Source organism: Kogia breviceps, chromosome 16 (genome assembly GCF_026419965.1).
Source record: "Kogia breviceps isolate mKogBre1 chromosome 16, mKogBre1 haplotype 1, whole genome shotgun sequence".
Taxonomy (NCBI): Eukaryota; Metazoa; Chordata; class Mammalia; order Artiodactyla; family Physeteridae; genus Kogia; species Kogia breviceps.
Genome location: NC_081325.1, coordinates 76,983,891 through 77,009,597, shown reverse-complemented (window position 1 = coordinate 77,009,597; position 25,707 = coordinate 76,983,891). Strand labels below are relative to the sequence as shown.

The 25,707-nt window shown below is 49.7% G+C and overlaps 1 protein-coding gene across 2 annotated transcripts in view; it reads right to left on the bottom strand.

Annotated features, from left to right (window-relative positions):
• Positions 1-25,707, bottom strand: part of COL4A2 (collagen type IV alpha 2 chain) — a 173,618-nt gene that overhangs the window by 49,588 nt on the left and 98,323 nt on the right. For both annotated transcript variants that reach the window (XM_059041903.2, XM_067016634.1), the window contains exons 5-12: positions 11,820-11,954; positions 11,687-11,731; positions 7,972-8,088; positions 6,402-6,473; positions 6,015-6,050; positions 5,844-5,906; positions 3,885-3,920; positions 1,414-1,455 (exon numbers count right to left, since the gene is read on the bottom strand). In XM_059041903.2, coding sequence (XP_058897886.1) covers positions 1,414-1,455; positions 3,885-3,920; positions 5,844-5,906; positions 6,015-6,050; positions 6,402-6,473; positions 7,972-8,088; positions 11,687-11,731; positions 11,820-11,954 — 546 coding nt within the window. The remainder of the gene's footprint in view (positions 1-1,413; positions 1,456-3,884; positions 3,921-5,843; positions 5,907-6,014; positions 6,051-6,401; positions 6,474-7,971; positions 8,089-11,686; positions 11,732-11,819; positions 11,955-25,707) is intronic.

Genomic DNA, 25,707 nt, shown 5'->3' with positions numbered 1-25,707 from the left:
GCATACAAGCTGTTTAGGCTGGTCACGATTTGGGGCTGCATTTGCTTCTGTGGCATTACCTACTTATGATGAATTTCTATACAAGGAAATTACTAGGTCTGAAGGCTAAATGTCTTGGTGGTTCTTGCTATGTGTTACGCTACTGCTTTCTAAGATTGGTACCAAGACATAAGAAATGCCTAAGAAATGAAAGATCAGTCCATGTCACCACTACTTCACCAGTTAAGGGAGTTTTTATATAATAAAGAGCAGCATCGTTAATAAATATAATATCTCAGGATTGCTTTAATTAGCTTTTTTATCATTATCAAGAAACGCTTTTGTATGTGAGGCACAGGTGGTGAAACCTTCGATCTGTAACATTACTGGACCACTATCTTTGTGTAATATACTGATTTCCCCTCCAGGAACTAATTGACACAAAAAGGAAGTTACTGCCTTTTCTTTTGCTATTTTCACACATAAACTATATAATACAGATTTGAGCTTAGATATCACATAATACGAACAGGAGCAAACTGAGATGATGTATTAGCTGCAGAGAGTGGCATCTCACAGTATATTCTGAATGTCTGCTAATATTACAGCTAAAAAATACCTAAAACTGTTCATCTCCCCTTTACCTCTGGGGGCCCTGATGTTTTTATTACTATTTTATTAATATTTGTGGATTATAGACATTAACTTCATTCTCATTCTATCTAACGTGACTATTCTCCTTTCCGCCCGATAACTTCTTCCCAGACTTTTCTTCTTTCTTCGTTATCTTACTATTTTCTTATATTCCATTATACAAGAGTTTCAATTTTCATGAATTTGGACCTTCCAATGTTTTCCTTTTGTGATTTTTTTTCCTGTGGAATTCACACAAAGAAGAAAGTCTTTCCTTGTCACACCTGAGCAGTACGGGATCGCACTGAGTCTGCTGTTCAGTCAAAAAGCAAAATGGGAAGCAAAGTGAAAATGCGCGAGAAAGGAGGCCAAGGGAACAAATCCGCTTGGTGGTGGGCCCTCGCCTGGGCTGGCCACGCCCCCTGGTCATCGAGCCGGCCACGCCCCCAGCCCCTGAGCTGGCCACGCTCCCTGGCCTCTGAGCTGGCCCCACGCTGTCTGCTGCTCTGCCTTCCTCAATCTCCTCTGGATGCCCCATGTCAGAGGACACCACAGGGAAATGCCTTTACTTTCTAGCTGCTGAAGACGGCTAAAGTTACGTCTGCGTCAGAGGTCCAGGGCTTTTACAGTCTCACTGATCCACACCCACCACTGGCGCCTGTTTGGTAACCTGACACTTGACAGTGATTGTTTCCTTTGCAAACGGCGTGTTTGCAGAGCACCTCAAGACAACAGCATAAAACGAAGACATTAAAATGATCTGTCAATATTTCCTAATTCAATCTATTAAGTTTCCTTTACCTTTTCTCCCTTTTCTCCGTAAAAACCAAGTCCTCTGTTGCCCTGAAAGAGAAATGGCTTCTGTAAGTTTAAAGTCAATAATCACGGTGAAATAAAATTATTATTTTTGTTTTTTAGAAAAAAGAAACCTAATATCTATGTATCTGCAACATTACTGGATAACTATCCTTGCATAACATTCTGGCTTCAGCTCCCAGGAACTAACTGACACAAAAGGAGAATCAATGTCTTTTCTTTGGCTATTTCCATATATAAACTGTGGAATAAACATTTGAGTCCATTCCAGATAACAGGAGCAAATCGGGAATGCTGTACCAGTTACAGAAAGTGGCACCTCACAGTCGGTTCTGAGCATATTCACTGAGATTAAACCTTAAGTGACAAGAACTCGGCAGTGCATAAAAATGACAGTGTTTTAATACAGCCGTGCTTTTAAGAAATTTGTATTCGGTACTTTAAGCCAAACCTCAAAAACAGTGGACTAAGAACAGTTATTCTGTCACCCTTGGGAACACTCTGCCGTTTGCTTTTTGAAATATATTTTATTGTTCAAATCCTGCAGACCGGGGAGTTGCCTATGACTGATTCCCTACTTCTGGTCCTGGGCTCTGACACTCCAGGGCCCCTGCTAACTGCTTCTCTCTCCTTTAACCCTCTGCACCCCACGATGAGTTTGGGCATCACAGATGGGGAAAGTGTTCATACCCGTGGACCAAAGCCTCACGGCGATCCAACGGTAGAGCTCAGGTCGGATCCCAGGTCCTCCTGGCTCTGAATCCCGCGTATACCGACTCTACCGGTGAGGGTCGCAGAGCGTTGCCTTGGCTTCTGGCCCCTCTGGACTCAGGAAGCAGCCATTTCCTGCCTCGGGTCCCACATCTGAAGACCGTGATTCATACTCTCCTCTGCCTCAGACTTTCTCATTTCGGTTAAATAATTCTAATTTCACAGAAAGATTTCCTACCCTTTTAATGATCTTAGGGGATGGTGTTCTTGGGGTTTAGCCAAACTTTTCATCTTCCTTTTTGCTTAAGAGGCAAAGCTAGGCCGGCGACCTAGTAAGTATTTGACAGTTTCATGAGTGGAGCTGCTGTGCGTGGGGGTGCTGAGCGGACAGGATGCCCTAAGTAAGAAGTCCCCTGTTCTCTGGTTCCGGCAGCTCTGCTTCCTGCTCAGGGCCCCGACCTTCCCATGGAGACAGAGGATCCTGCGGGGGACGGGGAGGGGCGCTATCTGATCTGTCTCTGCACCACACTGTCCGCCCCCCTCCGACGCCCAGAGAGTTTATGCAAATAAAAACAAAGCCTTTAATTAATTTTTGCTTTTCCTTTGCTTCTTTCCCACCTGGCTGGAGCTGAGATCAAAGCACAGAAACGCAGCCAGGCTAGATGAGAACGCGATTTGCTTGGGACCCCGAGGCCCCCCTGCCTCACGAGCCGGAGTCCAAGTCACCAGGAGGTGGCCGGGCGGAGGGTGTGAGGGCTGTTTGTGCTGCGGCCAAGTGGGGATCCGGGGCGACCTCGGGGCTCAGCCGCCGCGTCCTACATCCGCTTCTCTTGGCGCCGGGCCGTCCCCAGCCTGCTCCAGGCTGCCGGCCGGTGGGGAGCCCGGTGGTGAGGACAGAGGCCCCGATGAGCTCCGGCCGCAGCTGGAAGCTGTGTCACAGGTGAAGGGAGCAGCCAAGCTCCCCAGGCGGTCACAGGGGTGGGGTTTCCGTGGGGCAGGCCGGGAGATGCCCTTGGCCACATGCAGGCCACAGAATGGTTCTGAAAACTTCCTAACGGTAGCCCAGTATTTCTGACTCACGTCGAGTTTCGACCAAATGCTCCCCTCGCCAACCTCCTACTGCTTTTGCCTTGGGCATTTATCCTCCTTTCCCGGGTCACGCTAAACCCCGACTCTGCCGCCGGGTTCCAACAGGCCGCCGACTTTGCTGTGCTCCAGCCAGCTGACTCATCTTTCTCTGATGAAAACAGGATAGCGTTGGGCCTGAGCCTGGCTTGAAACTCACCAAACACATCCCTAGAAGCGGACATCACACTGTGGTACAAACCACCTGTATCCAGGGACAAAGAACGCCATCAGCTCCTACACAACTACGGTGCCATCTTGTCCCTTCTTGTAAATGAACACACATGGATAAGCACGAACTGTCCCTAATTCGTTCTAAGTCTACGTTTCTAATCAAACATTCACCACCAGCTGCACTTTCACGTAACCACAGGAATGCTATGTGAGTTGCAAGCAACAAGCCATTCAATACATCCACTTAATTACTTCGTGTGACCATCCAGGTGCACCACTGGATTTATCCTGGGAGTTTATAACATTGTCTTAAAACCCTACAAAGCGGTCCGCATCACGAGATAAACAGTACAGCTGTCAACCAAGTAGTTCCATGGTCAAGAAGGACATACACAAACACGTAAGGCCCCCCCTTCCCTTTCCCTCACCCCCCCCCACCAACTTACTGGCTGTCCTTTCGGTCCAGGGGGTCCAGGGGGTCCCTGCACAAATACAAAGAAATTTGTCAACTGTTTTCTTTATCCCAGGACCCAGATAACATCTGCTGGAAAGCTCTGGGAAAGCCACTCACTGTATATTTAGAACACCGGGTAGTATGTATAGAGGGTTCTAACACATTTGTCTCCGTGGGGAGGCAGGGCTGGAGGGGAGAGGGCGGGGGTCAGGCCCAGTTCTCAGGATCTGCTGGCGGTCCACACACAGCTGTTTCTGGTTTGCTTTTCTGCGTTCAGGCTTTTGCCTTGACCCCTGTCCTACGCATGTTTGCTCTGATCCCTTTGCAAGGTCCCAGGCCCTGTCGCTCCAGAGACGGCTTCTCCTGGCTTCCTCTGCGGTTCCCTACAGGGCACCATCCTGCACTTTCTGCTGGCGGGCCAGCAAATGTGCACAGACAGAATTAATTGACATCCAGGCCACTCCACAGGGTTGAGAATCCGCCTGCCAACGCCACCATATGTCTTTCTGCAAAGCATTCAGCGTCAACACCACGCTTAGCATAAAAGTTTTAAAAATGCTTTAGAAGAGCAATTTGTGTTGAAGTACAAATAAGTGGACAGGGCAGGGGGCTACGGGAGAGTTTAATGGTCCATACAAAGACGCTGAAGCTGTCACCTCGGCTAGGGACCCAGCGGGTACAATCTGCTGTTTCGCCCTTCCCTGAACTGTGTGTGTAAAGCATGACAGCCCCAAACCCTGTGGCACGTGTGCTGTAAGCCGACAGCTGGGTGTGCAGGAGAGCATCTTGTCACATAAGCCTCATCTCATTCCCTTTGGCCAAATCTCTCACAGCCAGAGGGCTGCTTGGAAAAATGACTGTCTGGCACCAGGGAACTGTGCTTTGTAGAAACACGATCAATTATCATTATCATCTTATTATCGACAATTAGAAGGGAATGAATGAGCGCTCCCACCCCCGACTGCTGGTGTGACTGCATCTTCCCGGACACACGTGTGTGCACTGTTTCTCAGTGTGTGTCGAGAAGCTGACACCACAGCCGCCTCGATCTTGAGCAGTGGTTTCCTCTGAGAAGGGCGCTCTCCCCTGCAGTCAGAAGCTCCCTTTGAGTAATTTAAGGCCTGTTTGTTTACTAACAACTAGTGAGGGGACGGAGAGAGTCAGACACCTTGCAGGAGCCAGTTCAGCTTCTGGTCCTTCGTGCAGTGGGAAGGGCCTGAGGCGGCCAGGCCCTGGGACTCTCCTTCCCCCTCCCCTCCCCTCCTCGAAGCAGGCCGTCCTTCACCCAGGGGTTGGTCCTGTCGCACTTCACTCTATTATTTGATTTGCAGGAGGAGGGAACACCTCTAGACCACCACTCAGGTGGGGCACAGGGGCCACTTGGTTAATTGGCGTCCAATGTCTCACCTATTACGATGGCTGTGCCCAGGAGCGGTGCACCTGCTCTAATGGTCATGCCAGGTGGGGCACCCGTTTCTAATGGTGATGCCAGGTGCGGTGCACCTGCTCTAATGGTCATGCCAGGTGGGGCACCCCGGTTTCTAATGGCGATGCCAGGTGTGGTACGCCTGCTCTAATGGCCATGCCCAGCAGAGCCCATGTCTTCCTTATCGACCTATTGGACTCTGGTCTGCTTTGCCAGGGATGACAGGCCCACGTCAGCTGGTCAGGTGCGGTGCTGGGAGAGCTCGTGCATGACTGGAAGGGAGCCCAGCCGGCACCAGGGTCAGAATTTGACCTAGTTGGCAGTGATCTGATGACCACGCATTCTGAGTTCTCACTCTTCGACCTTGATGTCAGCAACGTGTACAAAGGACGCCCTGTCTGGTCCTGGCGACCACAAGCATCAGGTTGTGTCGTGAGGCTCTCCCCGGCGTCTGCAGTCGAAGGAGCTGCATCTCTAGAGGAGGCCTGACAGCCTCAAGGGCGAGCGCACGAGCCTGGTACTTACTGCTCTTCCTGGAGCTCCAACCGGACCCATCGGTCCCACGGGTCCAGGGTGGCCAGGAGGCCCCTAAGGACAGGCAACCAGAGAAGGCTGTTAGCAGAGGCAGACTGGGACTTGGAGTCTGGAGTTCTTCAACTTCTGCCGTGTCTATTCTCCAATGAAAAGAACACTTACCTGGAAACCGACCAGTCCAGGCATTCCAGCTTCCCCCTAAGTGAGAAAAAATAGTTTTAAGAATTTTAGCTTTTAAGCATCTGTAGGTTTAGTGACATTTTATTGCAATGTTGGAAATAAGCACATAAAGTGTATCTGCCGTCTCAGGACTTGGTGATGTCAATCACCCAGATATCTGGGGTGCTGTGAATGTGGGACGAGCGAGCCCACAGTTAGCGTAAGATTGAAAACCCTGGAGGGCGATAAGAGAATTTCGAATCAGCCGTGATTCTGGGCTAGTCCATCCTTCTCTGCATCTCTCCACTCCAGAGTTCACTTGGAAATTAGCTTTGTTACTCGCGAATTTACACGGGGGCGCTTGGCCACGCCCCACCTCTACCAACTTACCCTGTACTTGTCGCGGTCCTCACCAGACAGAGCGTAGGGCTCACCTTTCTGCCCTTTGGGTCCTTGGGGCCCCTAAATTAGCACATGTATCACAGGAAGAAAAACGAAGAAAACAGTCCATTAGCATTCAGTGCAACAACTGTTATTTGGATGATCACATGCTGCCTTTTATAGGCAAATGTCTAGCTCTTCTCAAGGCCAATGCTGGTTATTCTGAACACCAACCTCTACCCTGACCACAAGGCTGAGAGCTTTACTTTCATTTTTACCCAACAGCATCTTTCGTACAGTTAAAATGGAAATACTCTATAGGATTTAAATTATTTTCAGAAACCCAAGTGGAGTTTCAGTAAACAAATCCTTTCCTCTACCACCCCGTTCCTTTTCTTTGTAAAAATACTATTCTGTGTCTTCTTTGGCATTTATGTACTAAAATATCAACACAATCACGCTCCAGCACCATTTGTGGGAGAGATACTGGGTCGTCCTTTAAAAATGGAATTGTGTCAAATATACACGATGTGTGAGTACATACATACACATATACACATGTTTTAATACCTACATATAAAATCAGTATTTTAAAGCGATGGCTATACTTATTGATAATGAAAGCTATGATATGAGAATAGAATCGAATGCAATGTAGCTTATGGGAAAGCTGAATCACGTGAGAAAGAAACAGCCAGTGGAAGAGGAGCTGGAAGGCGGAGGTGTGTGACCAGAAATCCACCAGCCTCGGGGGAAACGCAACGAAGGGTGTTATGACTGCCCTTCCTTCACCTTAAAATGTTTTTTTTTTTAATAAAAAGTTTTGCGAAAAAATGTTAGTTTAACCCTGAATTTGCAATATACTGGTGGTAAGAAGGTAGCAATAGAATGCCGAAAAATATTTCCAGATTCTTTGCGAAGACCCTAGAAATTAAATGAAGCCACAAAATGGATCATTATAGGGAAGTTTTTCCATTACGAAAAATAAAGCCTATCCTGTATATCCCAGAGAACATCATTGTTCTTTCATGTCACAAAGGATGTTAGAATCGAATAAAGATGATGACTTATAATAGAGAATTTTGTCAAGGTTTAAGCTTTTTACAATTTTATCTCCACGATCCCACTATTATCCGCTGTTATTTGGATCAGAGCTTGGGAGGAAATGAAGAAACACTTAGGAGGCTGCAGGAGTGAACCACATAAGGCAAACCCACTACTTTCTACCTAACGCTTAAAGGATGAATCGGAACATGGAGTTATCTGAATGCAGGAACAGCACGCCTAGGTATCCCCAAGCCAACCTCAGCAGGGGAGGTGTGCTTTACCCGGGCCGCTGACCGAGGGCGGGGAGGCGCGGTTTCCCGGGGTGTAAAGGCAGGCCCGGCCTGTGCTCCAGTACCCCATCACTGTCCTGGGAGCAGGGGGAAGCTCACCCCCTCTTCAGAGAGCTTTGCTAAGACAACTTCTCAAAGGCCTCCTCTGCGGGGCCTCCTGAAAGCAAGACCTTTCACGCATTTCCACCGCGCAGATCCCAGAGCCGACCCGTGCCACTAGCCCGAACGGGCCCCATACTCACAGGGGGGCCGAGGAAGCCGCCAGGGCCGCTGGGTCCCGGGTAGCCTGCGTCACCCGCTGTCCCGTTGCAGCCGTCGTAGCCAGGCGGTCCTCTGGGCCCGCCTTGGCCAGGATGTCCCTGGAAACAGACAAGCGAGTGAGTCTTCAGTCCGCAGGGGTCTAGTTTTCATGTAACTGTGATGAAACAGCTTAAAATCTTCTCAGAAGAGACGTCCCCGGCATGAATCCAACTGCCAAGACAACTCAAAATGAACCAATGAACGAATGAAGAACTGAGTCATCCGGGGCTCACAGGTGTCCTTCTAAGCGGCAGAGGGGCCTGCACGACAGAGCTCTGTCTCCCACGGGGTTTGGTACGATATCAACCATCTTTTGGGGTTTCTGCTGCTTTGCTTCCTTGGGCGACAGGGAGGGCTGTTTTAGCAGGAACAGAAAAGGGCAGGTTGAAAAATTCTAGAAAGCACTCTAGAAGCAGATGCTGCTCGCGGATAGCAAGGCTCAGCTGTGCCCGACCGAATTCTAGGTGGAGCTGTACAGACCCACGTCCCAAACGGGTGGGAGTCACACCTGCAGAGGGGCCTCATCAGTGACTTAGCGGCACGTAGAGGAGCTGATTTCCTTGCTGACTTCCTTCAATAAGTCAATTGACTTCTTGTCGTCTTCAGGAACACTGACTTTTTAGATTTGAAACACGAATAGAAAGCAAGTTAGGTGTCCTGGGATGCCAGGTGGGGGAAGGAAGGCAATGCGATCACACGTGTCTTTCGTGTAACTCGGGGTCAGGCTAGGTCTCCGGGCGTCTCAACGGCATGAATCTGGCTCTGGAGACATGGAGGGGTCAGGTTAATAATCCACAGTTTATGGACTACAAGACCAGAGCCTGTTTCTTTTTTTTTTTCGGTACGCAGGCCTCTCACTGTTGTGGCCTCTCCCGTTGCGGAGCACAGGCTCCGGACGCGCAGGCGCAGCGGCCACGGCTCACGGGCACAGCCGCTCCGCGGCACGTGGGATCCTCCCGGACCGGGACACGAACCCGCGTCCTCTGCATCGGCGGGCGGACTCTCGACCACTGCGCCACCAGGGAAGCCCCCAGAGCCTGTTTCTTTACACAACAGATGTTTAGAGGTATGATCTCCTGTTGTACAATTTCTTTAACATTTTGGTGTTCTTGATAATAGACCAAATATATATTCCAGAGTGATTTCTGAGGCCAGTGGGCTGCCTTTCAGGTTTACCTGGAGAAATTTGGAAAGTTTCAAAGGAAATGAACAAGGCCTACACAGAGTGCCTGTACCCCGAATGATATTAAGAAATCCAATAAGAGAAATAGAATTTTTCTTTTGTTTGCACATTTCTTTGCTTCCGACGTTCAGAGCCATTGCTTTCACTGGTGCCATCAGATAAGAGAGGCGGTAGGCTTTTCAGTCAACCCTCTGGTGAGTCAGAGGAGCCCCGACTCTCCCTGGACATCACGAGACACAATCTCTCTGGTACTGGACAGCCGGCGGCGTTTCGGTCTTCGACGTAAAGGCCTCTTTTTAGGGGCCTCTGGAAGCTGACCTTCAAATTCAGAAATCAAGCTCTGCAGGTGTTCTCCTCATGATGGTTAGGATTCCGTGATGCTTTCATTTCAATGTCCCACCGAGTTCCTTACTCTGCTCCTGAATCACCCGTCTGCTGTTGGTGTTTCCCACTCGCTTAGAATCGACCCAAGTCATTTGAAATTGCATTTGCCCATCTGGTCTCAGTTTGAAACTGTCCTTCAAAGAAAAATTTCAATTCTGTTGATCTCAATGTCCCTCTTGCGTTCAACATCTAATTAGGGCCATTTCTGCACGATACGGTTCTTAGATGTGCTGCATAGCACGTTCTATATTCGGCTTCTAAACAGCTAAAACTGCCAGGGGTCCTTCAAACGCTGCGTTCATTAGGTGCTTGTGCCCCGAAAGTGGCAGATTTTCGTGGACTTACTGTGGGGCACCTGTCAGACTCCGGCAGAGTTAAGGAGACTGTTTTTAGCAGCCCTGACACCCTGTAGGAAATGACCCGTTATCTGTACACCACGATCACCTCTCCATATGATGACTATTTCCTCCCTAATTTGCGAAATATTTGCTTCTGATGTTAAATGAGCATGAAGTGGAAGAACAAATGAAAACATGATACAGATCGGTTACAATGTTTTCCCATAAGGTCACTCCGTTTAAAGCTCAGACTTCTACTTCCATTAGACCACAATGAGGGATGATCCGAAGAGTCCAAAAAAGTAGGTTAAACATGGGCGATTTCGCTTGAGGCAGTTGGTAGGAAAATACTTTTGTTATTTGTTTAACCCTTGAAATCTGCGGATTCTTCAACTCTGCCAATTTCTCAAGATTCTGACTCATGTGAGAGCTATTTCCTTATTTGCTCACAGCTATGTGTTGTCACTGATGTGTCTCTTTGAGCCCTCACTGAGGTGACACTGAGGGTCACCAGCCGTGTAGGTCTCACGTCTTGGCAAGTGTGGCTTCCTTTCTTTTCTTTTTTTTTTTTTTTGCGGTACGCGGGCGTCTCACTGCTGTGGCCTCTCCCGCTGCGGAGCACAGGCTCCGGACGCGCAGGCCCAGCGGCCACGGCTCACGGACCCAGCCGCTCCGCGGCACGTGGGATCTTCCCGGACCGGGGCACGAACCCGCGTCCCCTGCATCGGCGGGCGGACTCTCAACCACTGCACCACCAGGGGAGCCCCGTGGCTTCCTTTCTTTAGCTCTGCCTTCTGCTGCAAAAGTCTCCTTGAAGGTGGAGCTAAAGATCTGAAGGAAAAGCATGAATTCCCTGTGACTGCTGTCCACTCATGTCCTCTCCCTTTTCTCCTGCGATGGAGCAGCCCCACTTGCGTAGCCTGGGGGGGTTGATGATCCTCTCCCTCTGGTGTGTGTGTGTGTGTGTGTGTGTGTGTGTGTGTGTGTGTGTGCGCGCGCGCGCGCATGCGTGTACAAGCATGGTGATAGACCACATGTGTGTAGGGTAAGGGCGCAGACATCTGCGTGTGTGTGAAGTGCCAGTGGCAGATGTCCTTAAACTTCAGCAGCAGAGGGATGGGGCGGGTCTAAACGTGCAATAAACACATCTATCCCGGAGGCTGGGATCCACAGGAAGCCGGCCCTGGGAAATCTGCTCCTGGGTCCCGTGAAGAAGGCTCTGAGTCAGGCTGCTTTGTTTATTTTCTTATGCCACAAGAAGTAAAGTAAACTAGGTTAGAAAAACACATTTGACTGCATTTTGAGATTTTCTCATGGACAAAGCATGCCTTTCGTCTTCTCATTTATGTGCGGTAACTACCAAGAATTTGAGAAGTCACACAAGCTTCAGGACGGCCCCGCTCTTGGCTGGACTACTTTATATTCAGGTGGTTCTGGAGTTCAAACAGAATGTTCAGACTGGCTCTTTATAGCACGTCTGTGCAACACTGCAGCTTTTTACTACAAAACAGTGTCCAGTTTTAGCAAAGTAGCCTCAATTCTGAAGCCAAGTCCAGAAGGACGTTTACAAAGCAAACAATCTGTCCAATATTTGACTGGATTCCACGAGGAAAAAATATGCGCATGTAGCCCCATAAGTTTTTTGTTATAAACAAGAGAGGGGGACCAGTGAGACATGTGTCTGTTAAGTCATAAACGTATTGTTTTGCACGTGTACAGTGTTTTAAAATTCTAATCTTATGAAAAACTTACGGGAATTCCGTCGGCACCAGGAAATCCAGAAACGCCTCTGGCTCCCTGTAAAGAAGGCAAACAGACTTAATGATGGCCAAGACGCCTCCACCCTTCAGACAGCGAGAGAAATACCGACAGTTTCTGTACGTACCACATCTCCCTTCGGTCCTGTGATCCCGGGAGCCCCCCTTTCACCCTTGTCGCCTTTGCGGCCTTGCAGTCCGGGGAACCCTTGTAGCCCGGGGGGCCCGGTGTATCCCTGTGGGCCCACTGGCCCTGGCTGGCCCTGTAGAAAGAACACACGCTCAGTCTCCACAATTCATAACCATGCATGAGCATTTGCAACCACGTTGCTTTTGAAGCTACACTCTTCCTTCTTAAAGAGCTATAATCTTCCGAGAACGTTACATGTAAACCTCCACCTTCTGCCCCGAGAACCACAAAGCCATTCCTGGCTAAGAAAGAAACCATAGCTTTCAAAGGGAAAAACATTAAATGTGAGGAAGAAAAGATCCTAAATTACTACAGTGATGTTATTGTGAAATGCTAATATTGGGTTGGGATGAAAGAATAAACTTACTTGGCTTTTCAAAAAAAGTCCTTTCAGTATAAAAGAAAGTGCCAAACAAATTTCTAAGATTTTCTCTCTATCTCAGTATAATGCATACAATAGGTATGGAAATGGAGCTGGCATCCAGCTACCAAAGTGGTCCCTGAATGTTTAAGTGATTAAAGAATCTCTCCTTCTGTACACACACACACACACACACACACACACACACACACACACAGAGAAAAAAAGAAAAGGTTTCTGAAATATATAAAATGTGCGTCTGTATCCATTAGGATGGCTATTACTTAAAAAAAAAGAGGGCTTCCCTGGTGGCGCAGCAGTTGAGAGTCCGCCTGCCGATGCAGGGGACGCGGGTTCGTGCCCCGGTCCGGGAAGATCCCACGTGCCGCGGAGCGGCTGGGCCCGTGAGCCGTGGCCGCTGAGCCTGCGCGTCCGGAGCCTGCGCTCCACGACGGGAGGGGCCGCAGCAGTGAGAGGCCCGCGTACCGCAAAAAAACAAAAAAAAAGACAAAATTACATGTTGGCCAGGATGTGGAGAAATTGGATCCCGTGTGCTCTGTTGGTGGGAATGTAAGTGGTGTGGTCATTGTGGAAAAGTGCAGGGCGGTTCCTCAAAAAATTAAACAGAGAATTACCTTGTGACCCAGCAATTCTGCTTCTGGAATAATACTCAGAAGAATCGACAGCAGAGACTTGAACAGATGCTTCTACACGCATGTTCACTGCAGCGTTTTCCACAACCGCCAGAAGGTGGCAGCAAAGCACCCGCCGATGGATGGTGGATAAACACAGAGTTGTGGTCCATCCACACAACGGACGGTTATTCCCTTTAGAAAGGAGGGAGATCCTGACACAGGCCACAGCACGGATGAACCCTGAGGACGTTACACGGAGCCACAGGGGGACAGATGCTGTCTGATTCCACCAACATGAGGCCCCTAGAGGAGTCACATTCACAGAGAAGCAAGTACACTACAGGCGACGAGGGGCTGGGGGAGGGGAAAGGGCAGCTCGAGTTTTATCGGGACAGAGTTTCAGTTCTGAAAGATGAAAAAGCTCTGGAGATGTGGTCGTGACGATGTTTGCACAAAATGTGAGCACGCTTAATGCCACATCAAACTGTACAAAAATGATTAAGATGGTCAATTTTACGTTCCGCATGTTTTGCCACAACGAAAATAGAAAGATTAAAAAGGGGGTTCTAGCTCTCTTATTACTGGAACTAATTTATGCATTAGTTATATATTAATATTTTTTGTTAAATTAATTGAATTTATTTTTTAGAGCAGTTTTAGGTTTACAGAAAAATTAAGCAGAAACTGCAGAGTTTCCAAATACCTCTCTGCTCCTCCAACTACCCCCCATTCCCTCACAGTTTCCTCTATTATTGACAACTTGCATTCGTGTGGTAAAGTGATCACAACTGATGCACCAGTATATGTTATTAACTAAAGTCCAGGATTTGTAATAGGGTACAATTTTTGTATTGCACTTTTTTTTTTTTTTTTTTTTTTTTGCGGTATGCGGGCCTCTCACCGCTGTGGCCTCTCCCGCCACGGAGCACAGGCGCCGGACGCGCAGGCCCAGCGGCCACGGCTCACGGGCCCAGCCGCTCCGCGGCACGTGGGATCTTCCCGGACCGGGGCACGAACCCGCGTCCCCTGCATCGGCAGGCGGACTCCCAACCACTGTGCCACCAGAGAAGCCCTTTGTATTGCACATTTTATGGATTTTGATGACAGTATAGTGGTGTGTGTCCAACATAACAGTATCATAAAGAATAGTTTCACGACCATAAAAATCTCCCGTGCTTATGCCATACTGTTATATTTTAATGAACCTCCCAGGTGAGCCCAAGTTAAAAAAAATCCCCAACCACCTAACTCTGGCTTGAGCCCTCCTTCGATGAGGGAGTCTGCTCTTTATTCATCACATCTCTGCCAAGGCCCATTTGCTCGCACACTTCAAATGCTGGTCTTGCCTTTAGATTAAGGGGCTTCTGAGTCAGTATTTCTACTCTTCTCTTTCATTGCCTGTAAAGAACCTTTCTCATATAAACTGTGCAGCTAAGACGCCTGTCTGTCTTTGCAGAACGTTTATAATCTGTCCTTAACATCACACACCACTGAGAGGGAGTGAGTAATTTCAGATTCAGCGTGGGGTGCGGCCTTGGCGTCACGGACAGAATCGGAGGGAAAGGTGTGGGGAGACCCTGCCTCTGAACGTCAGTATCACCCCCATGCTGCCCCTCCCTTTAGATGTTGGACCCCAGGCATGGAGGGAGCAGTAAAGAAGCGTCTTCGGGGTGGGGGACACAGATGGAGATGAAGATCCCGCTGGATGGCTGAGACCTGCCCCAAAGCCTGGGCCCCCTGCCTCCTCAGACAAAGGCGAGTTTGGGGCTCCGTCAGCGCCAGGTCAGCGTTGCAGGGATGGTAGGTTCTCTGCTCTCCCCGCACGAGTTCCGGAGAGGCCGGTCGGCGCAGAGAGCGGCGGATGCTCCCCTGGGTAGCCTGACCACACGCATCGTGTGTCACGGCAAAGCCAGCGCATCTGAATCTTCGGGGAACGTGAAAGAAGTGGCGAGGGGGGCTCGGGTACAAGACGGGCGGCCGTGAGCTTGGACACGTGACACCCCGGCTCAGCCTTTTCTAAGGTCTTGGTGCGCTTCATTTGTTGGAAGTGTGGGGACAGACATGCTTTGCTTCCGATTTTTATGGCTCTTCCTCAGCTGTGCTCACTTCTCTTTTGTTTGTGACTGCAGACCATGCCTGTAAGCCTCAGAATCCCCCTAACTATCGGAGGCCCCTAGTTTGTCAGCGTTTACAGCGAGCAACCTTTGGGGGATAAGATGTTCCTCATCGGTACTGTCATTTTTCCTGCCCACAATCTACATCTCTTCCAGGGGATAGGACCGTCTAGCGCCAGCTAAGAGGGACCGTGTCCCATGAACCCAAATGGGAGACGTGCGTCTTCATGAGGAAAAGCCTCACCTTGTCTCGAGTTCATTACCCTCTCCTGACTCCCTCTCCCATCACGGTCTCATTTTCCTCCCATTGTCAGTAAGCTTCTTTTTAACCTTTGTTTCTTGGATGGGAAGTCTGACTTTGGGACTAAAACTCCAGCCTTTCCTTTTCTGGAACACGCCCTCACTTGTCTCTTTTCATGGCGGTGACATTCCTGTACCCCAAAACTACCCATTTTCAAGTGGCTTCAGGTATACTCACGGTGTCCCCCGTCTGTCACCCTCTATCTAGCCCCCCAATACTTTCATCACCCCAGAGGAAGCCCCAGACACCCACTGCCGTCATTCTCATTCCCCAGCCTCCAGCCTCTGGTAACCACCGTCTGCTTTCGGTTTCTATGGGATTTACCCGTTCTCAATATTTCACATGAATGGAAATCATACGTATGATGGATGACCTTTAGCGTCTGGCTTCTTAACATAATGTTTCTGAGGTTCATCCATGTCACGTGTCGGTGCTTTACCCACGTGTATGGCTGAATAAGACCCCACCGTGCGGATACACCAGTTCGCCTGTTGTGGACAGTGCTGCTATGAACGTGCACACGCACCACCATCCGTTTCAGTTCCTGCTTTCAGCTCTTTGGGGTCTATACTTGGGAGTGAACGGCCGGATCGCACGGTAACTTTGTTTAACTGTCTCAGGGAGAGAGTGCCAGACTGCTTCCTACAGCGGCTGCCCCACCGTACATTCGCACCTGCGATGTGTGAGGGTCCCACATTTCCTTATATTCCCACCAAGACTTGTTATTTTCCATTAAAAATATGTATAGCCTAGAGGGTGTGAAAATGGTGTCACTCTGAAGAGCTCATCTTGAGCTTCTGACACGTGAAACGTTTCACTCGATCCCCTCTAGCTTCAGCTCTGGGGAAAAGCCAGGAAGAGCCTGGAGGGAATCTGAGTTATTCCCTCGTCTTCCAGGACTGGTCCCCCCGCCTTGCTCTCAGCACAAATCCTGCGTTGCTGGGACTGAAAGGACCTTTATGTCAAGGTCGGAGGACCTTGGTATGCATGCTTTGGTCATCAGGGGTGAGATGTCCCCTAGGATATCCTGCCCACCAGGGCACCTAGGGGGTTTGCAAAGAGCAGCTGGAATGATTAGTAACCAGAAAGGATTTTCCTCTGTACTAATCGTCATCCTTATCAACTTCCAGCCTCTGACGAAAAGTCCTGATGGGAAAAGTGATTTCCATCTCTTCCTTTCTTTTTGTAATAAGTGACGTTAGAAATAAAAATTACCCCAGAAAGAGTAGGACTGTAGCTTAACTGTCTTTGCATACATTTCTAAAGCTCCTAAAATTCCTGCCATATACCTGACACAAGTATCTCCACAAAATATTTCTCAAAAGCCGGCAGACATTTGGAAAGGAGCTGTAAGCCCACGTGCTCGGCCCGCCGCCCACAGAGAACTTGATTCGTACAGATGTATCACCTCCTAGGAAACGGGATAATGAGAGGATCCCGTACTCCTGTATCTTCTGGGAAGAAGCGCTACGAAAGGGTTCAAAAAAATGGTCTCTCTCATTTTGACCCCCAGGACAAGTGCATGAAGTAGGTATCGCCCCCGCTTGAGAGGGGAGACCACCAGGGTCTGGAGGGTTCGGGTTAGGGATGACTGATGCATTGAGGTCTGGGCAGGGGTGGAGTCCACCTTCCACGACACCCTTGCCGCTCGAGTCGAGCTCCATGAGCTGCCTCAGCGCCACCTGGGAACTTGCAGGAGACGCAGACTCTCAGGCCCACCCAGTCCTCCCGGGGTGGCGCTGACCACGATCCCAGGCGGGTTCTTTGCACAGTGAAGCCTGAGAATCCCTGCACGGCCCCACCCTCCTTCCCCTCCTGAAGTTTTCATGGAAGGAGGCAGGTATGTCTTCACAAGAAAACTCCCTTAAGCGTGAGGTTGCACCTCAGAAGAGAGGTCGGGCTTCCTGAGCTGGGCAGAAGAAAATCGAATAGTTACGTTCGTTGCAGACTATTTCTAACAAAGTTTTTTTGGTCTCATGCTTCAGCGCAATTGCAGGAAGGAACCAACGTCGGTCACTGTTAGGACGGAGGGGAGCACACGGCCTCTCCCTTTTGGACATCGCTCCTGGAGGATGCGTGGGACGTCCAGGGTTAGTTTTGGAAGCTGGAGTCTGGACAGGCTGAGAGTACGAGTCCAGGCTTGAGTGCACACTGCTTAAATACGGCTGCTGTGGAGGGAATGCACTGCAAGTCCCGAGACACTTACCAAGCTTTCATGAACTTGGAATTTTCGCTTCTGAGAAAAGGGGCAAAATAGATCTGTGCACATGCTGAAGACCTCTGCAGCCTCAGCCTCTAAAATAAAGGTAGAAGCTGGATATGACCAATCAAGGCCCCGAGAAATCACACCTCACGTGCAAACGACCCCAAGGAGGTGCCCGCTGCCATCCAGCTTACTGGTTACCGGCCTTAACACCCCCACTGGGAAAGGGAGTAAAAGGGAGAACGATAAAGAGAAACGTTTCCAAGGATCAATCCTGCTTCACTGCACATCAGGACTTTTAGTCTACGGTACAGTATTTTCCTGGTAGAATAAGAATAAGCTTTTCATGCCTTCCCGGCCAACATCTGAATACTAGGAAATCCCTTCTCCTTCCTAAGTGTACTCTTCCTGTCTCGCCTTTTATGGGCTCTGGGCGCGCCTCCAGACACCCACATCCTCTCCATCCCCTGGCGGCCCCTCCCCTCCTCCGCCTTCCCGGCCCTTCCTTCCAATGCTGTGGTCCTCTGTGACCTTCAGGGGATTCCAGACCAAGTCCCAGCTCATTCCGTGAGCTGTTCACACACATCTGAGAACATATCAAATGGCCCAAAAGGCTGAAAGGACCTTTTTTTTTAGGATTCAGGAAAATAATTTGTGCGTCTAAATTTTAGGATTAGTCACCTTTCTTAGAGATGATCGTTAGCATTTGTGAGCAAGTTCTGATTGCCTGGGAGAGTGAAGTCACGCCCTCTTCCAAAAGCTGATGGTAAAATGTGAAGGCTAGTATTGAACTGTATATTACATATATAATAACTATCAGTAAATATGGCCAACTGCCTACTTCAGGCAAAACAGGCAGAGCTGAGGTTATAACTCTGCCACCTTTTCCCTTAGCTTCTTATTAATATACAACAAAACATCAGTCCTGCCCTGGGCGCTATTCCAAATAAAAGATTTCACTTATTCCTCAATAAGAATTACATGGCCTCCTGGGAATCCTGCTATCCTGTTCTCCAAAATTATTTGACACAGGTTGTAGGGCCAGTGTTGATATAAGGGAAACAACATCCATATGTAAAGAAACAATCCTTGACGCTCACCTGGCCCCACAAACATTTATCAGTCAAAATGGAATATGCAGCCCCAAGTGTAAGGGCTAAGACTGCAATACTTCTAGAAGAAAAGCATAGGGAAGGATTTTTGTGACTGGATGAGGCAAAGGTTGCTTTGATAAGACATGAAAATCACAAGCCATAAGAGACAAAAAGTTGATAAGATTAAAACATTTGATCCTCAAAAGATACCGTTTAAAATAGAAAGCAGGCCACACGCTGGGAGGGAAATAGTCACAAGACACATACACAGAATATAGAAAGAGTGCCCAGAAATCAATAATAAGGAAAAGAACAACCTGATTGAAAAAATGGGTGAAAGATCTGAACAGATCCTTCAACACAGAAGAGGTACAGATGGAAAACAGGCATGTGAAAGGGGTTAAACACCACTGGTCATTAGGGGAAAAGGCCGATTAAATCCAGAAGAAGGTGTAGCTGCGGCTGCTGGGACGGCTGACACACCCACACAGAGAAAACTGGCAACGCCACGTGCTGCAAAGGATGCGGAGAAGCCGAAGTCTCATCACTGCTGGGGACACAGACCCGAGCGGCTAAAGCCAAACACACGCTTTACTAGAAGAACTTTAGGTAATGCTTCCTAGTGGTTCGACTTATTTCAGCTGAAAAATGGAAACAACCCGAGTCTCCATCAGTGGATAGACAAACCATGGTCCATTCATGAAACGGACTACTGCTTAGCAAGAACAAAGAAGAAGCCATCCACCGTGCATGACGGTGAGGACGGGTCTCAAAGGCACCGCACTCAGCGCGGATCCAGACACAGAGGCTGTGTTCTGGCCGTCCCGTTTATGCGACACTGTGCTATTATCCCATTTAGGTGACACTCTAGAGACAGAAAGCAGAAAAGTGAGTGCCAGGCCTGGGGGCGGAGGGCAAGGACAGACTATGAAAGGGCACAAGGAAACTCTGGGGTCGTGGACCTGTTTTTTTTTTTTTTTTTCTTTTTTGCGGTACGCGGGCCTCTCAGTGTTGTGGCCTCTCCCGTTGCGGAGCACAGGCTCCGGACGCGCAGGCGCAGCAGCCACGGCTCACGGGCCCAGCCGCTCCGAGGCACGTGGGATCCTCCCGGACCGGGGCACGAACCCGCGTCCCCCGCATCGGCAGGCGGACTCCCAACCACTGCGCCACCAGGGAAGCCTGGACCTGTTTTATATCATGACGATGGTGGTCGTTACGTGGCTGGACACATTTGCCAATATTCACGGAATTGTATGTAAATTATACCTCAATAAACTTGACCTAAAAACAAACAACCAACAAAAAAGGGGTCTGGTGAAAGGCAAGATTAAGAAGACCATCTCTGAAGTTCACCGGCAGACTGAATAGGACCAAGTCCTTCCTTCTAGGACATTCTTACAAGTGAATTTTTTTTTTTTTTTTTTTTTTTTTTTGTGGTACACGGGCCTCTCACTGTCGTGGCCTCTCCGGTTGCGGAGCACAGGCTCCGGACGCGCAGGCGCAGCGGCCACGGCTCACGGGCCCAGCCGCTCCGCGGCACGTGGGATCTTCCCGGACCGGGGCACGAACCCGTGTCCCCTGCATTGGCAGGCGGATTCTCAACCACTGCGCCACCAGGGAAGCCCCAAGTGAATTTATAAAATAGATATTATTTAGAAGTGGAAGAAGAGAGGATGCTTGTAAAATGCCGTATTAAAAACATCTAGCAAGGTGCTTTTGAAAAATGTCTGCCCGTGAAATGAAAAACATCTAAAGAAACCAAGACGGAGCCTTCCTTGTGTGGAAGCTGGTCTATACGAGCGTGATCCTGGCAGGAATTAGGACCGTCCTGCCCACAGCCCACAGGACGGCAGGGGTGGAAGTGGGTCGGGACGAAACCAGATTCAGGAGCAAAAGATACACCTAGGATGTCAAGGCTTCCATAATATGTGGCTTCCATAAAAAACAACAACAGAGGGTGTCACCTCTAATAAGATGCTATTGGGTGGTTTATCTGAAATGATTTGACTTGGAAAGATTCACATTTTAAAGCAAAGGAAAGACAGATCTCTCTTGTTCTCCATCCATAGGACCAATAAGTCTGAAAGCTGTTCCTTATTCTAAAAATAGGCAGCACATGGGCAGTCGAACACAATGGCTTTAGCCCAACACGAGGCTGAGCTTTTTATAGTCTGGATGTGATCTGCCTTGGCACAGTTCGGAAAAGCTGGTTTTCTAGAAAGGCCTTCCATTGCCTCTGTGCTTTGTGGCAATAAGTACATTTCATTTGCCTAAAGACGAAACCTTGCCTAACAGACAGACTGGGTTTGCTAAGCCTCTTGTTCTCCAAGGCGGCGCGGAGGTAGGTGGTGTGGATGGGCTGAGGGGGCAGAAATGGTGGCCAAGGAATGGGCTGGAAGAAGCCGATTCTGGGGCTCTGGTTGTCAGGCTCCCATACGTGTGACACAATGAGACGCTCTCTCTAACCGAGCAGCTGACAGCATGGAAACGGTATCAACAACCAGAGTCATCAAGCAGCCTCGACGTCATCATGAGGTATCACACAGGGCGGCCCCAGGCTGTGCTTACATGACTGGAAGGTGACAGCCACAACAGGAGACAGCTCTGGGGTCACTGGGATTATGAGAATCCGACGCGGCCATAACGCCACTTGCAGCAACGTGGATGGACCTAGAGACTGTCATACTGAGTGAAGTCAGGCAGACAGAGACAATATCATATGATAGCGCTTGTGTGTGGAATCTAAAAAAAGGGTACAGATGAACTTATCTACAAAACAGAAATAGCGTTACAGATGTAGAAAACAAACTGATGGTCACCAAGGGGAAAGGGGGGGTGGGTGGGATAAATTGGGAGATTGGGATCGACATATACACACTACTATACATAAAATAGATAACAAGGACCCGCTGTAGAGCACAGGGAACTCTACTCAGTACTCTGTAATGACCTAGATGGGACAAGACTCTAAAAGAGAGTGGATGTATCTATACGTATAACTGAATCGCTTTGCTGTACAGCTGAAACTAACACAGCACTGTAAATCAACTCGACTCCCACAAAAATTAATTTTAAGAAAGGTGATTGGTAACGAAAACAGTTTGCCGCCAATATTTATGGGCTCAACTGTAGACTATTAATTTTCACGTGTGAGTTGCACAAGCCAACCTCTCACTAGTTCTCTTAGGTTGTATTCTTAGGTCATTTCCCGCGTGCAGTGGAGACTGTGTCGTGACACCCTGTCTCTGTCACTGCCCTGCGTCCAGGGACAGCCAGAGGCCCGGGAAACACAGCCTCCGGAGGGAAGAGTGAGGAGCCTGGCCTTTCCAACGTTGGCCTCCCCGCCGAGACGATCCACCGGACGGGCGGCCTTTGAGAGGGACCTCTGAGCATCCCGGGCACAGCCAGGAGCAGAAGCAACAGTTCTATCTCCTTTCCATTTAGACTAAACACAGTCACACGAAAGAAAAATATTCTCGAGGCTGGCGTTATATTAAGTTGGTCTGCTACGAAAAAAAAAAATTGGCCAACAAAGGAAAAAAGATTAAGAGCCAGGGAGGGTTCCGACTTGGCTGGGCACAGGGCTCTTTTTCCTGGTCCACTGTATTTGAAATGTTCCTGAAAAGGTCAAGTTCTAACTGGAGCTCCGCCTTCTCCATCCTGAGAAAAGGTGTGACTACTTCTCCTCTTCCTTCCTCGGCTTTAATCTACTTTTCTGTTATTGTACGTTCATGGACGTTATGTAGTTTTCTCATTTCCTCTTCCAGATTTCAAAATTTATTTTTACATCTACATACAACGAAAGCCACTTTTCCGGTGTGTAGCTCTGTGAGTCTGGACGCACAGATGCTCCGAGTGGTATCAGCTCGAGTCGCTGGGCTGCTCGCCACCCCTTGCGGTCGAGCCCCCTCCCCAACCTCCGCCCGTCACTGGTCCGACCTCTAGTCTCACGGCCATGCCTCTTCCAGACGGTCACACACATGGAATCACTCGGTGTCACAACTCTGGCGTCGGCTTCTCTCACTCAGCATTGGAGATCCACCGCCCTGCTGTATCAACAGGGTGACCCCCGTTATTGTGGAGGAGTGCTCTGTTGTATCCCATCACCACGATGTTTATGCATTCACTCCCTGAAGGACATCTGAATCGTTTCCCGTTTTTGGTCAATGTGAATTGGGCTGCTAAAATCATTCATGTATGGTCTTTTTGTATGTGTGGACGTGCTTTTGTAAATACTCAAGAATGAGAGCACTGGGTCTTATGGTTAGAGTACATTTAACTTTAATAAAGCTGCAGGGGGCTTCCCTGGCGGCGCAGTGGTTGAGAATCCGCCTGCCGATGCAGGGGACGCGGGTTCGAGCCCCGGTCCGGGAAGGTCCCACATGCCGCGGAGCGGCTGGGCCCGTGAGCCACAACTACTGAAGCCTGAGCGCCGCAACTACTGAAGCCTGCACGCCTAGAGCCTGTGCTCCACAACAAGAGAAACCACCGCAATGAGAAGCCCGTGCACAGCAACGAAGAGTAGCCCCCGCTTGCCATAACTAGAGAAAGCCCGCGCGCAGCAACGAAGACCCAACGGAGCCAAAAAAAAAAAAAAAACAACTCCAGGGGAACCCAGTCACAGGAGGACGCCCGCACAGTTAAAATAAATACATAAAAACAAAATAAAGCTGCAGAACTGTTTTCCAGACTGGACGTTCCATTTTGTGTTCCCACCAGCAATGCACCAGAGTTCCAGGTCCTTGTCAGCACTTGGTATCGTCAGCTTGTCCCCTTAGCTGTCTTAAGAGCTCTGCAGAGCTGACACGTTATGGTTTTAATCTCGCTCCTTCCAAGTTACTGCTGATGCTGGATCCAGTGCAGGGTTCAGAGTTTCCACTTGTAGCACCATCCTTACCGGTTCTGGGACATCCCTCTGCAATGAAAGCTGGCAGTCCAGCCCCCTGTGAGCCCCTGTCACACGGTTTGCTCAGAGTCAACCGGGGTCATGACCACAACTTTGGTGCTTTTGCTCTTCTCCGTGAAGACAACCACCCACAGTCAACTTCTTTACAAATGTGAGTTCCAGAGGCAGGAGGGCCTGGGGCGGGGGGCGGGGGGCGGGGACCGCAACGAACACGATATCAGGCCTGAAACGGGATCCCAGAGCAAAGGGCCTCCAAGGCAGGGATGATCTCTGTGGGGCAAGCACGTTACCTTGAACCCCACTGAGGCGGGAAACGAGACAGCTAACACATTTCGACTGTACAGGAACTACAGAGAAAATCAGCCCCACAGTTTTTACCTACTGTATGGACTTCATTTTATTTCTGTAAAAGAATATTCTCTTCTCATACACTGTTGTACAGTATGCATGTCTGTCTTTCTGGGACAGAAACACCAGCCTCTTCTTGAGCAAGACTCTTATAGGGAACGAGAGTTGCGTTAAATTAGACCAACATACGCCGCGTTTCAAATTTACATCTCTGCTTTTCACCACTGACAGCCTAGTACTCTCCCAGAGGCTTCATAGAATATCAGGTTTGGGAGGGCCTTCAGGAAGCCTCTGGACCCTATAGCAACCCCGGGAGCTCCTGGGATCATCCACTGAATGCCACCTGCATCTTAATAAGATCCCAGGTAACTGAGTGCTCCTCTGAGCTTGACAAGATCACTCAGGAATGGTTCCTGTCCCAGGACTGGTCCTGGCTGGCCGCCAGAGCATCAGCTGGGGAGAGTCTGGCGCCTTAAGAATTTCTGCTCTAACAGCTTGGGAGTGGGAAGGGGTGGAGCCTGGGAATCTCTGTTTTTAACCAGCTCCCCAAGCAATTCCGATGCACGGTCAGGCTTCTCACCTGGGACAGATAAGGGAACAGCCCGGGGAGGTGCAGGCCCCTTGACACCCTGCCCGTCCTCCTGCCGGGAACCCCTCCCAGCATCCCCTCCGCCTGCACGCTGGGTGCCCCCTGAGATGCACAGGGTGGCGCACCACCGCTGACCCTCTGAGTGTGGGAAATGTGCAGAGATGTCACCAAGACCCCCTCCAGCCATAAAATCCAGGGGTCCCTCCCTGGCCCCTAAGCAGAGCACTGCATGAGTTTCCCCATGTGGACAGGCACCGCCGCCCAGCCAGATGCTTTAGGATGGAATTTTCCTGCATTTTCAGCATTTACAATACTTTTCCTTCCTAAAGCTCAGTGACATTTTTCCGGTGGCTTTAAAACCGCGTGAGTCTCTACGTGAATCCCTTGTAGCATTTTCTTTTCTCTCCAAGGAGAGAACCATCTGAAGCCCACCTGAGCGGTCTCTTCCTGCAGGTGCAGGTGGCCCACCTGTGAGGGGTCTCTCTCAGCAACTGCAGGTTCTGCAACCATTCGCGGTTCCTCTTCTCCCTCGCCCTCACCTTCCACGTCGGCTCTGTCGTCAGGTTTCAGGGATCCATCTCGTCTGCCTACCTCGTCTGCAGGTGTCCCGCCTGTCCCGCCAGCGTCGGGGAAGCCAGGCTTGCTGTGTCTCTGCCCCGGGTGGACTGAGCTCCTGGCACTGGGTCAGGGCCCCTGCACCTCAGGGCTTTTGCACATGCCTGCCATCCTGGCCTGGGCTCTTGGGGGCTCTAGAGGCTGTGGCTCAAGCTTCTGGGGACGTTTTCCTGACCCTGAACCTAGACCAGGGGCTTGAAAAGCTCGCTCCAAACACAGTACTCAGTGTGCAGCCCGCGTGGACCAGGCCTCATGCAAGCCCCTGTCCCAGCCTCTGCTGCAGCATATGATGCCTGGAAGCTGCTCAGGACCGTTAGATGAATGAATTATGGCTCTGAGATCATCCAGCTCCGCCCCATGACAAAATGCAGGTTCCTCCCACATGGAAGCAGAAGGCCAGAGTCTTCTGTTTTTAGACCATTTTTAAGACCATTATGAGCTCATGATTTCTGAAGCACTTCCAAGGCAGAGTTTCAGTGGGTAAAACTGTGGCCCTCTTGTTCTCTCCCTTCAATTCCTTAAGTCACCTGAATATGTCAAAATACACCCCCCCCCCCCCCAGGTCTTGTCGACTCTTTGAGCCAGATCTGTGGGGTTTCTGAGTGTCGGTCTAGTGGATGGTCTGGTTTTATCCGTGTTGTCAGACAGATGGCTTTCCAG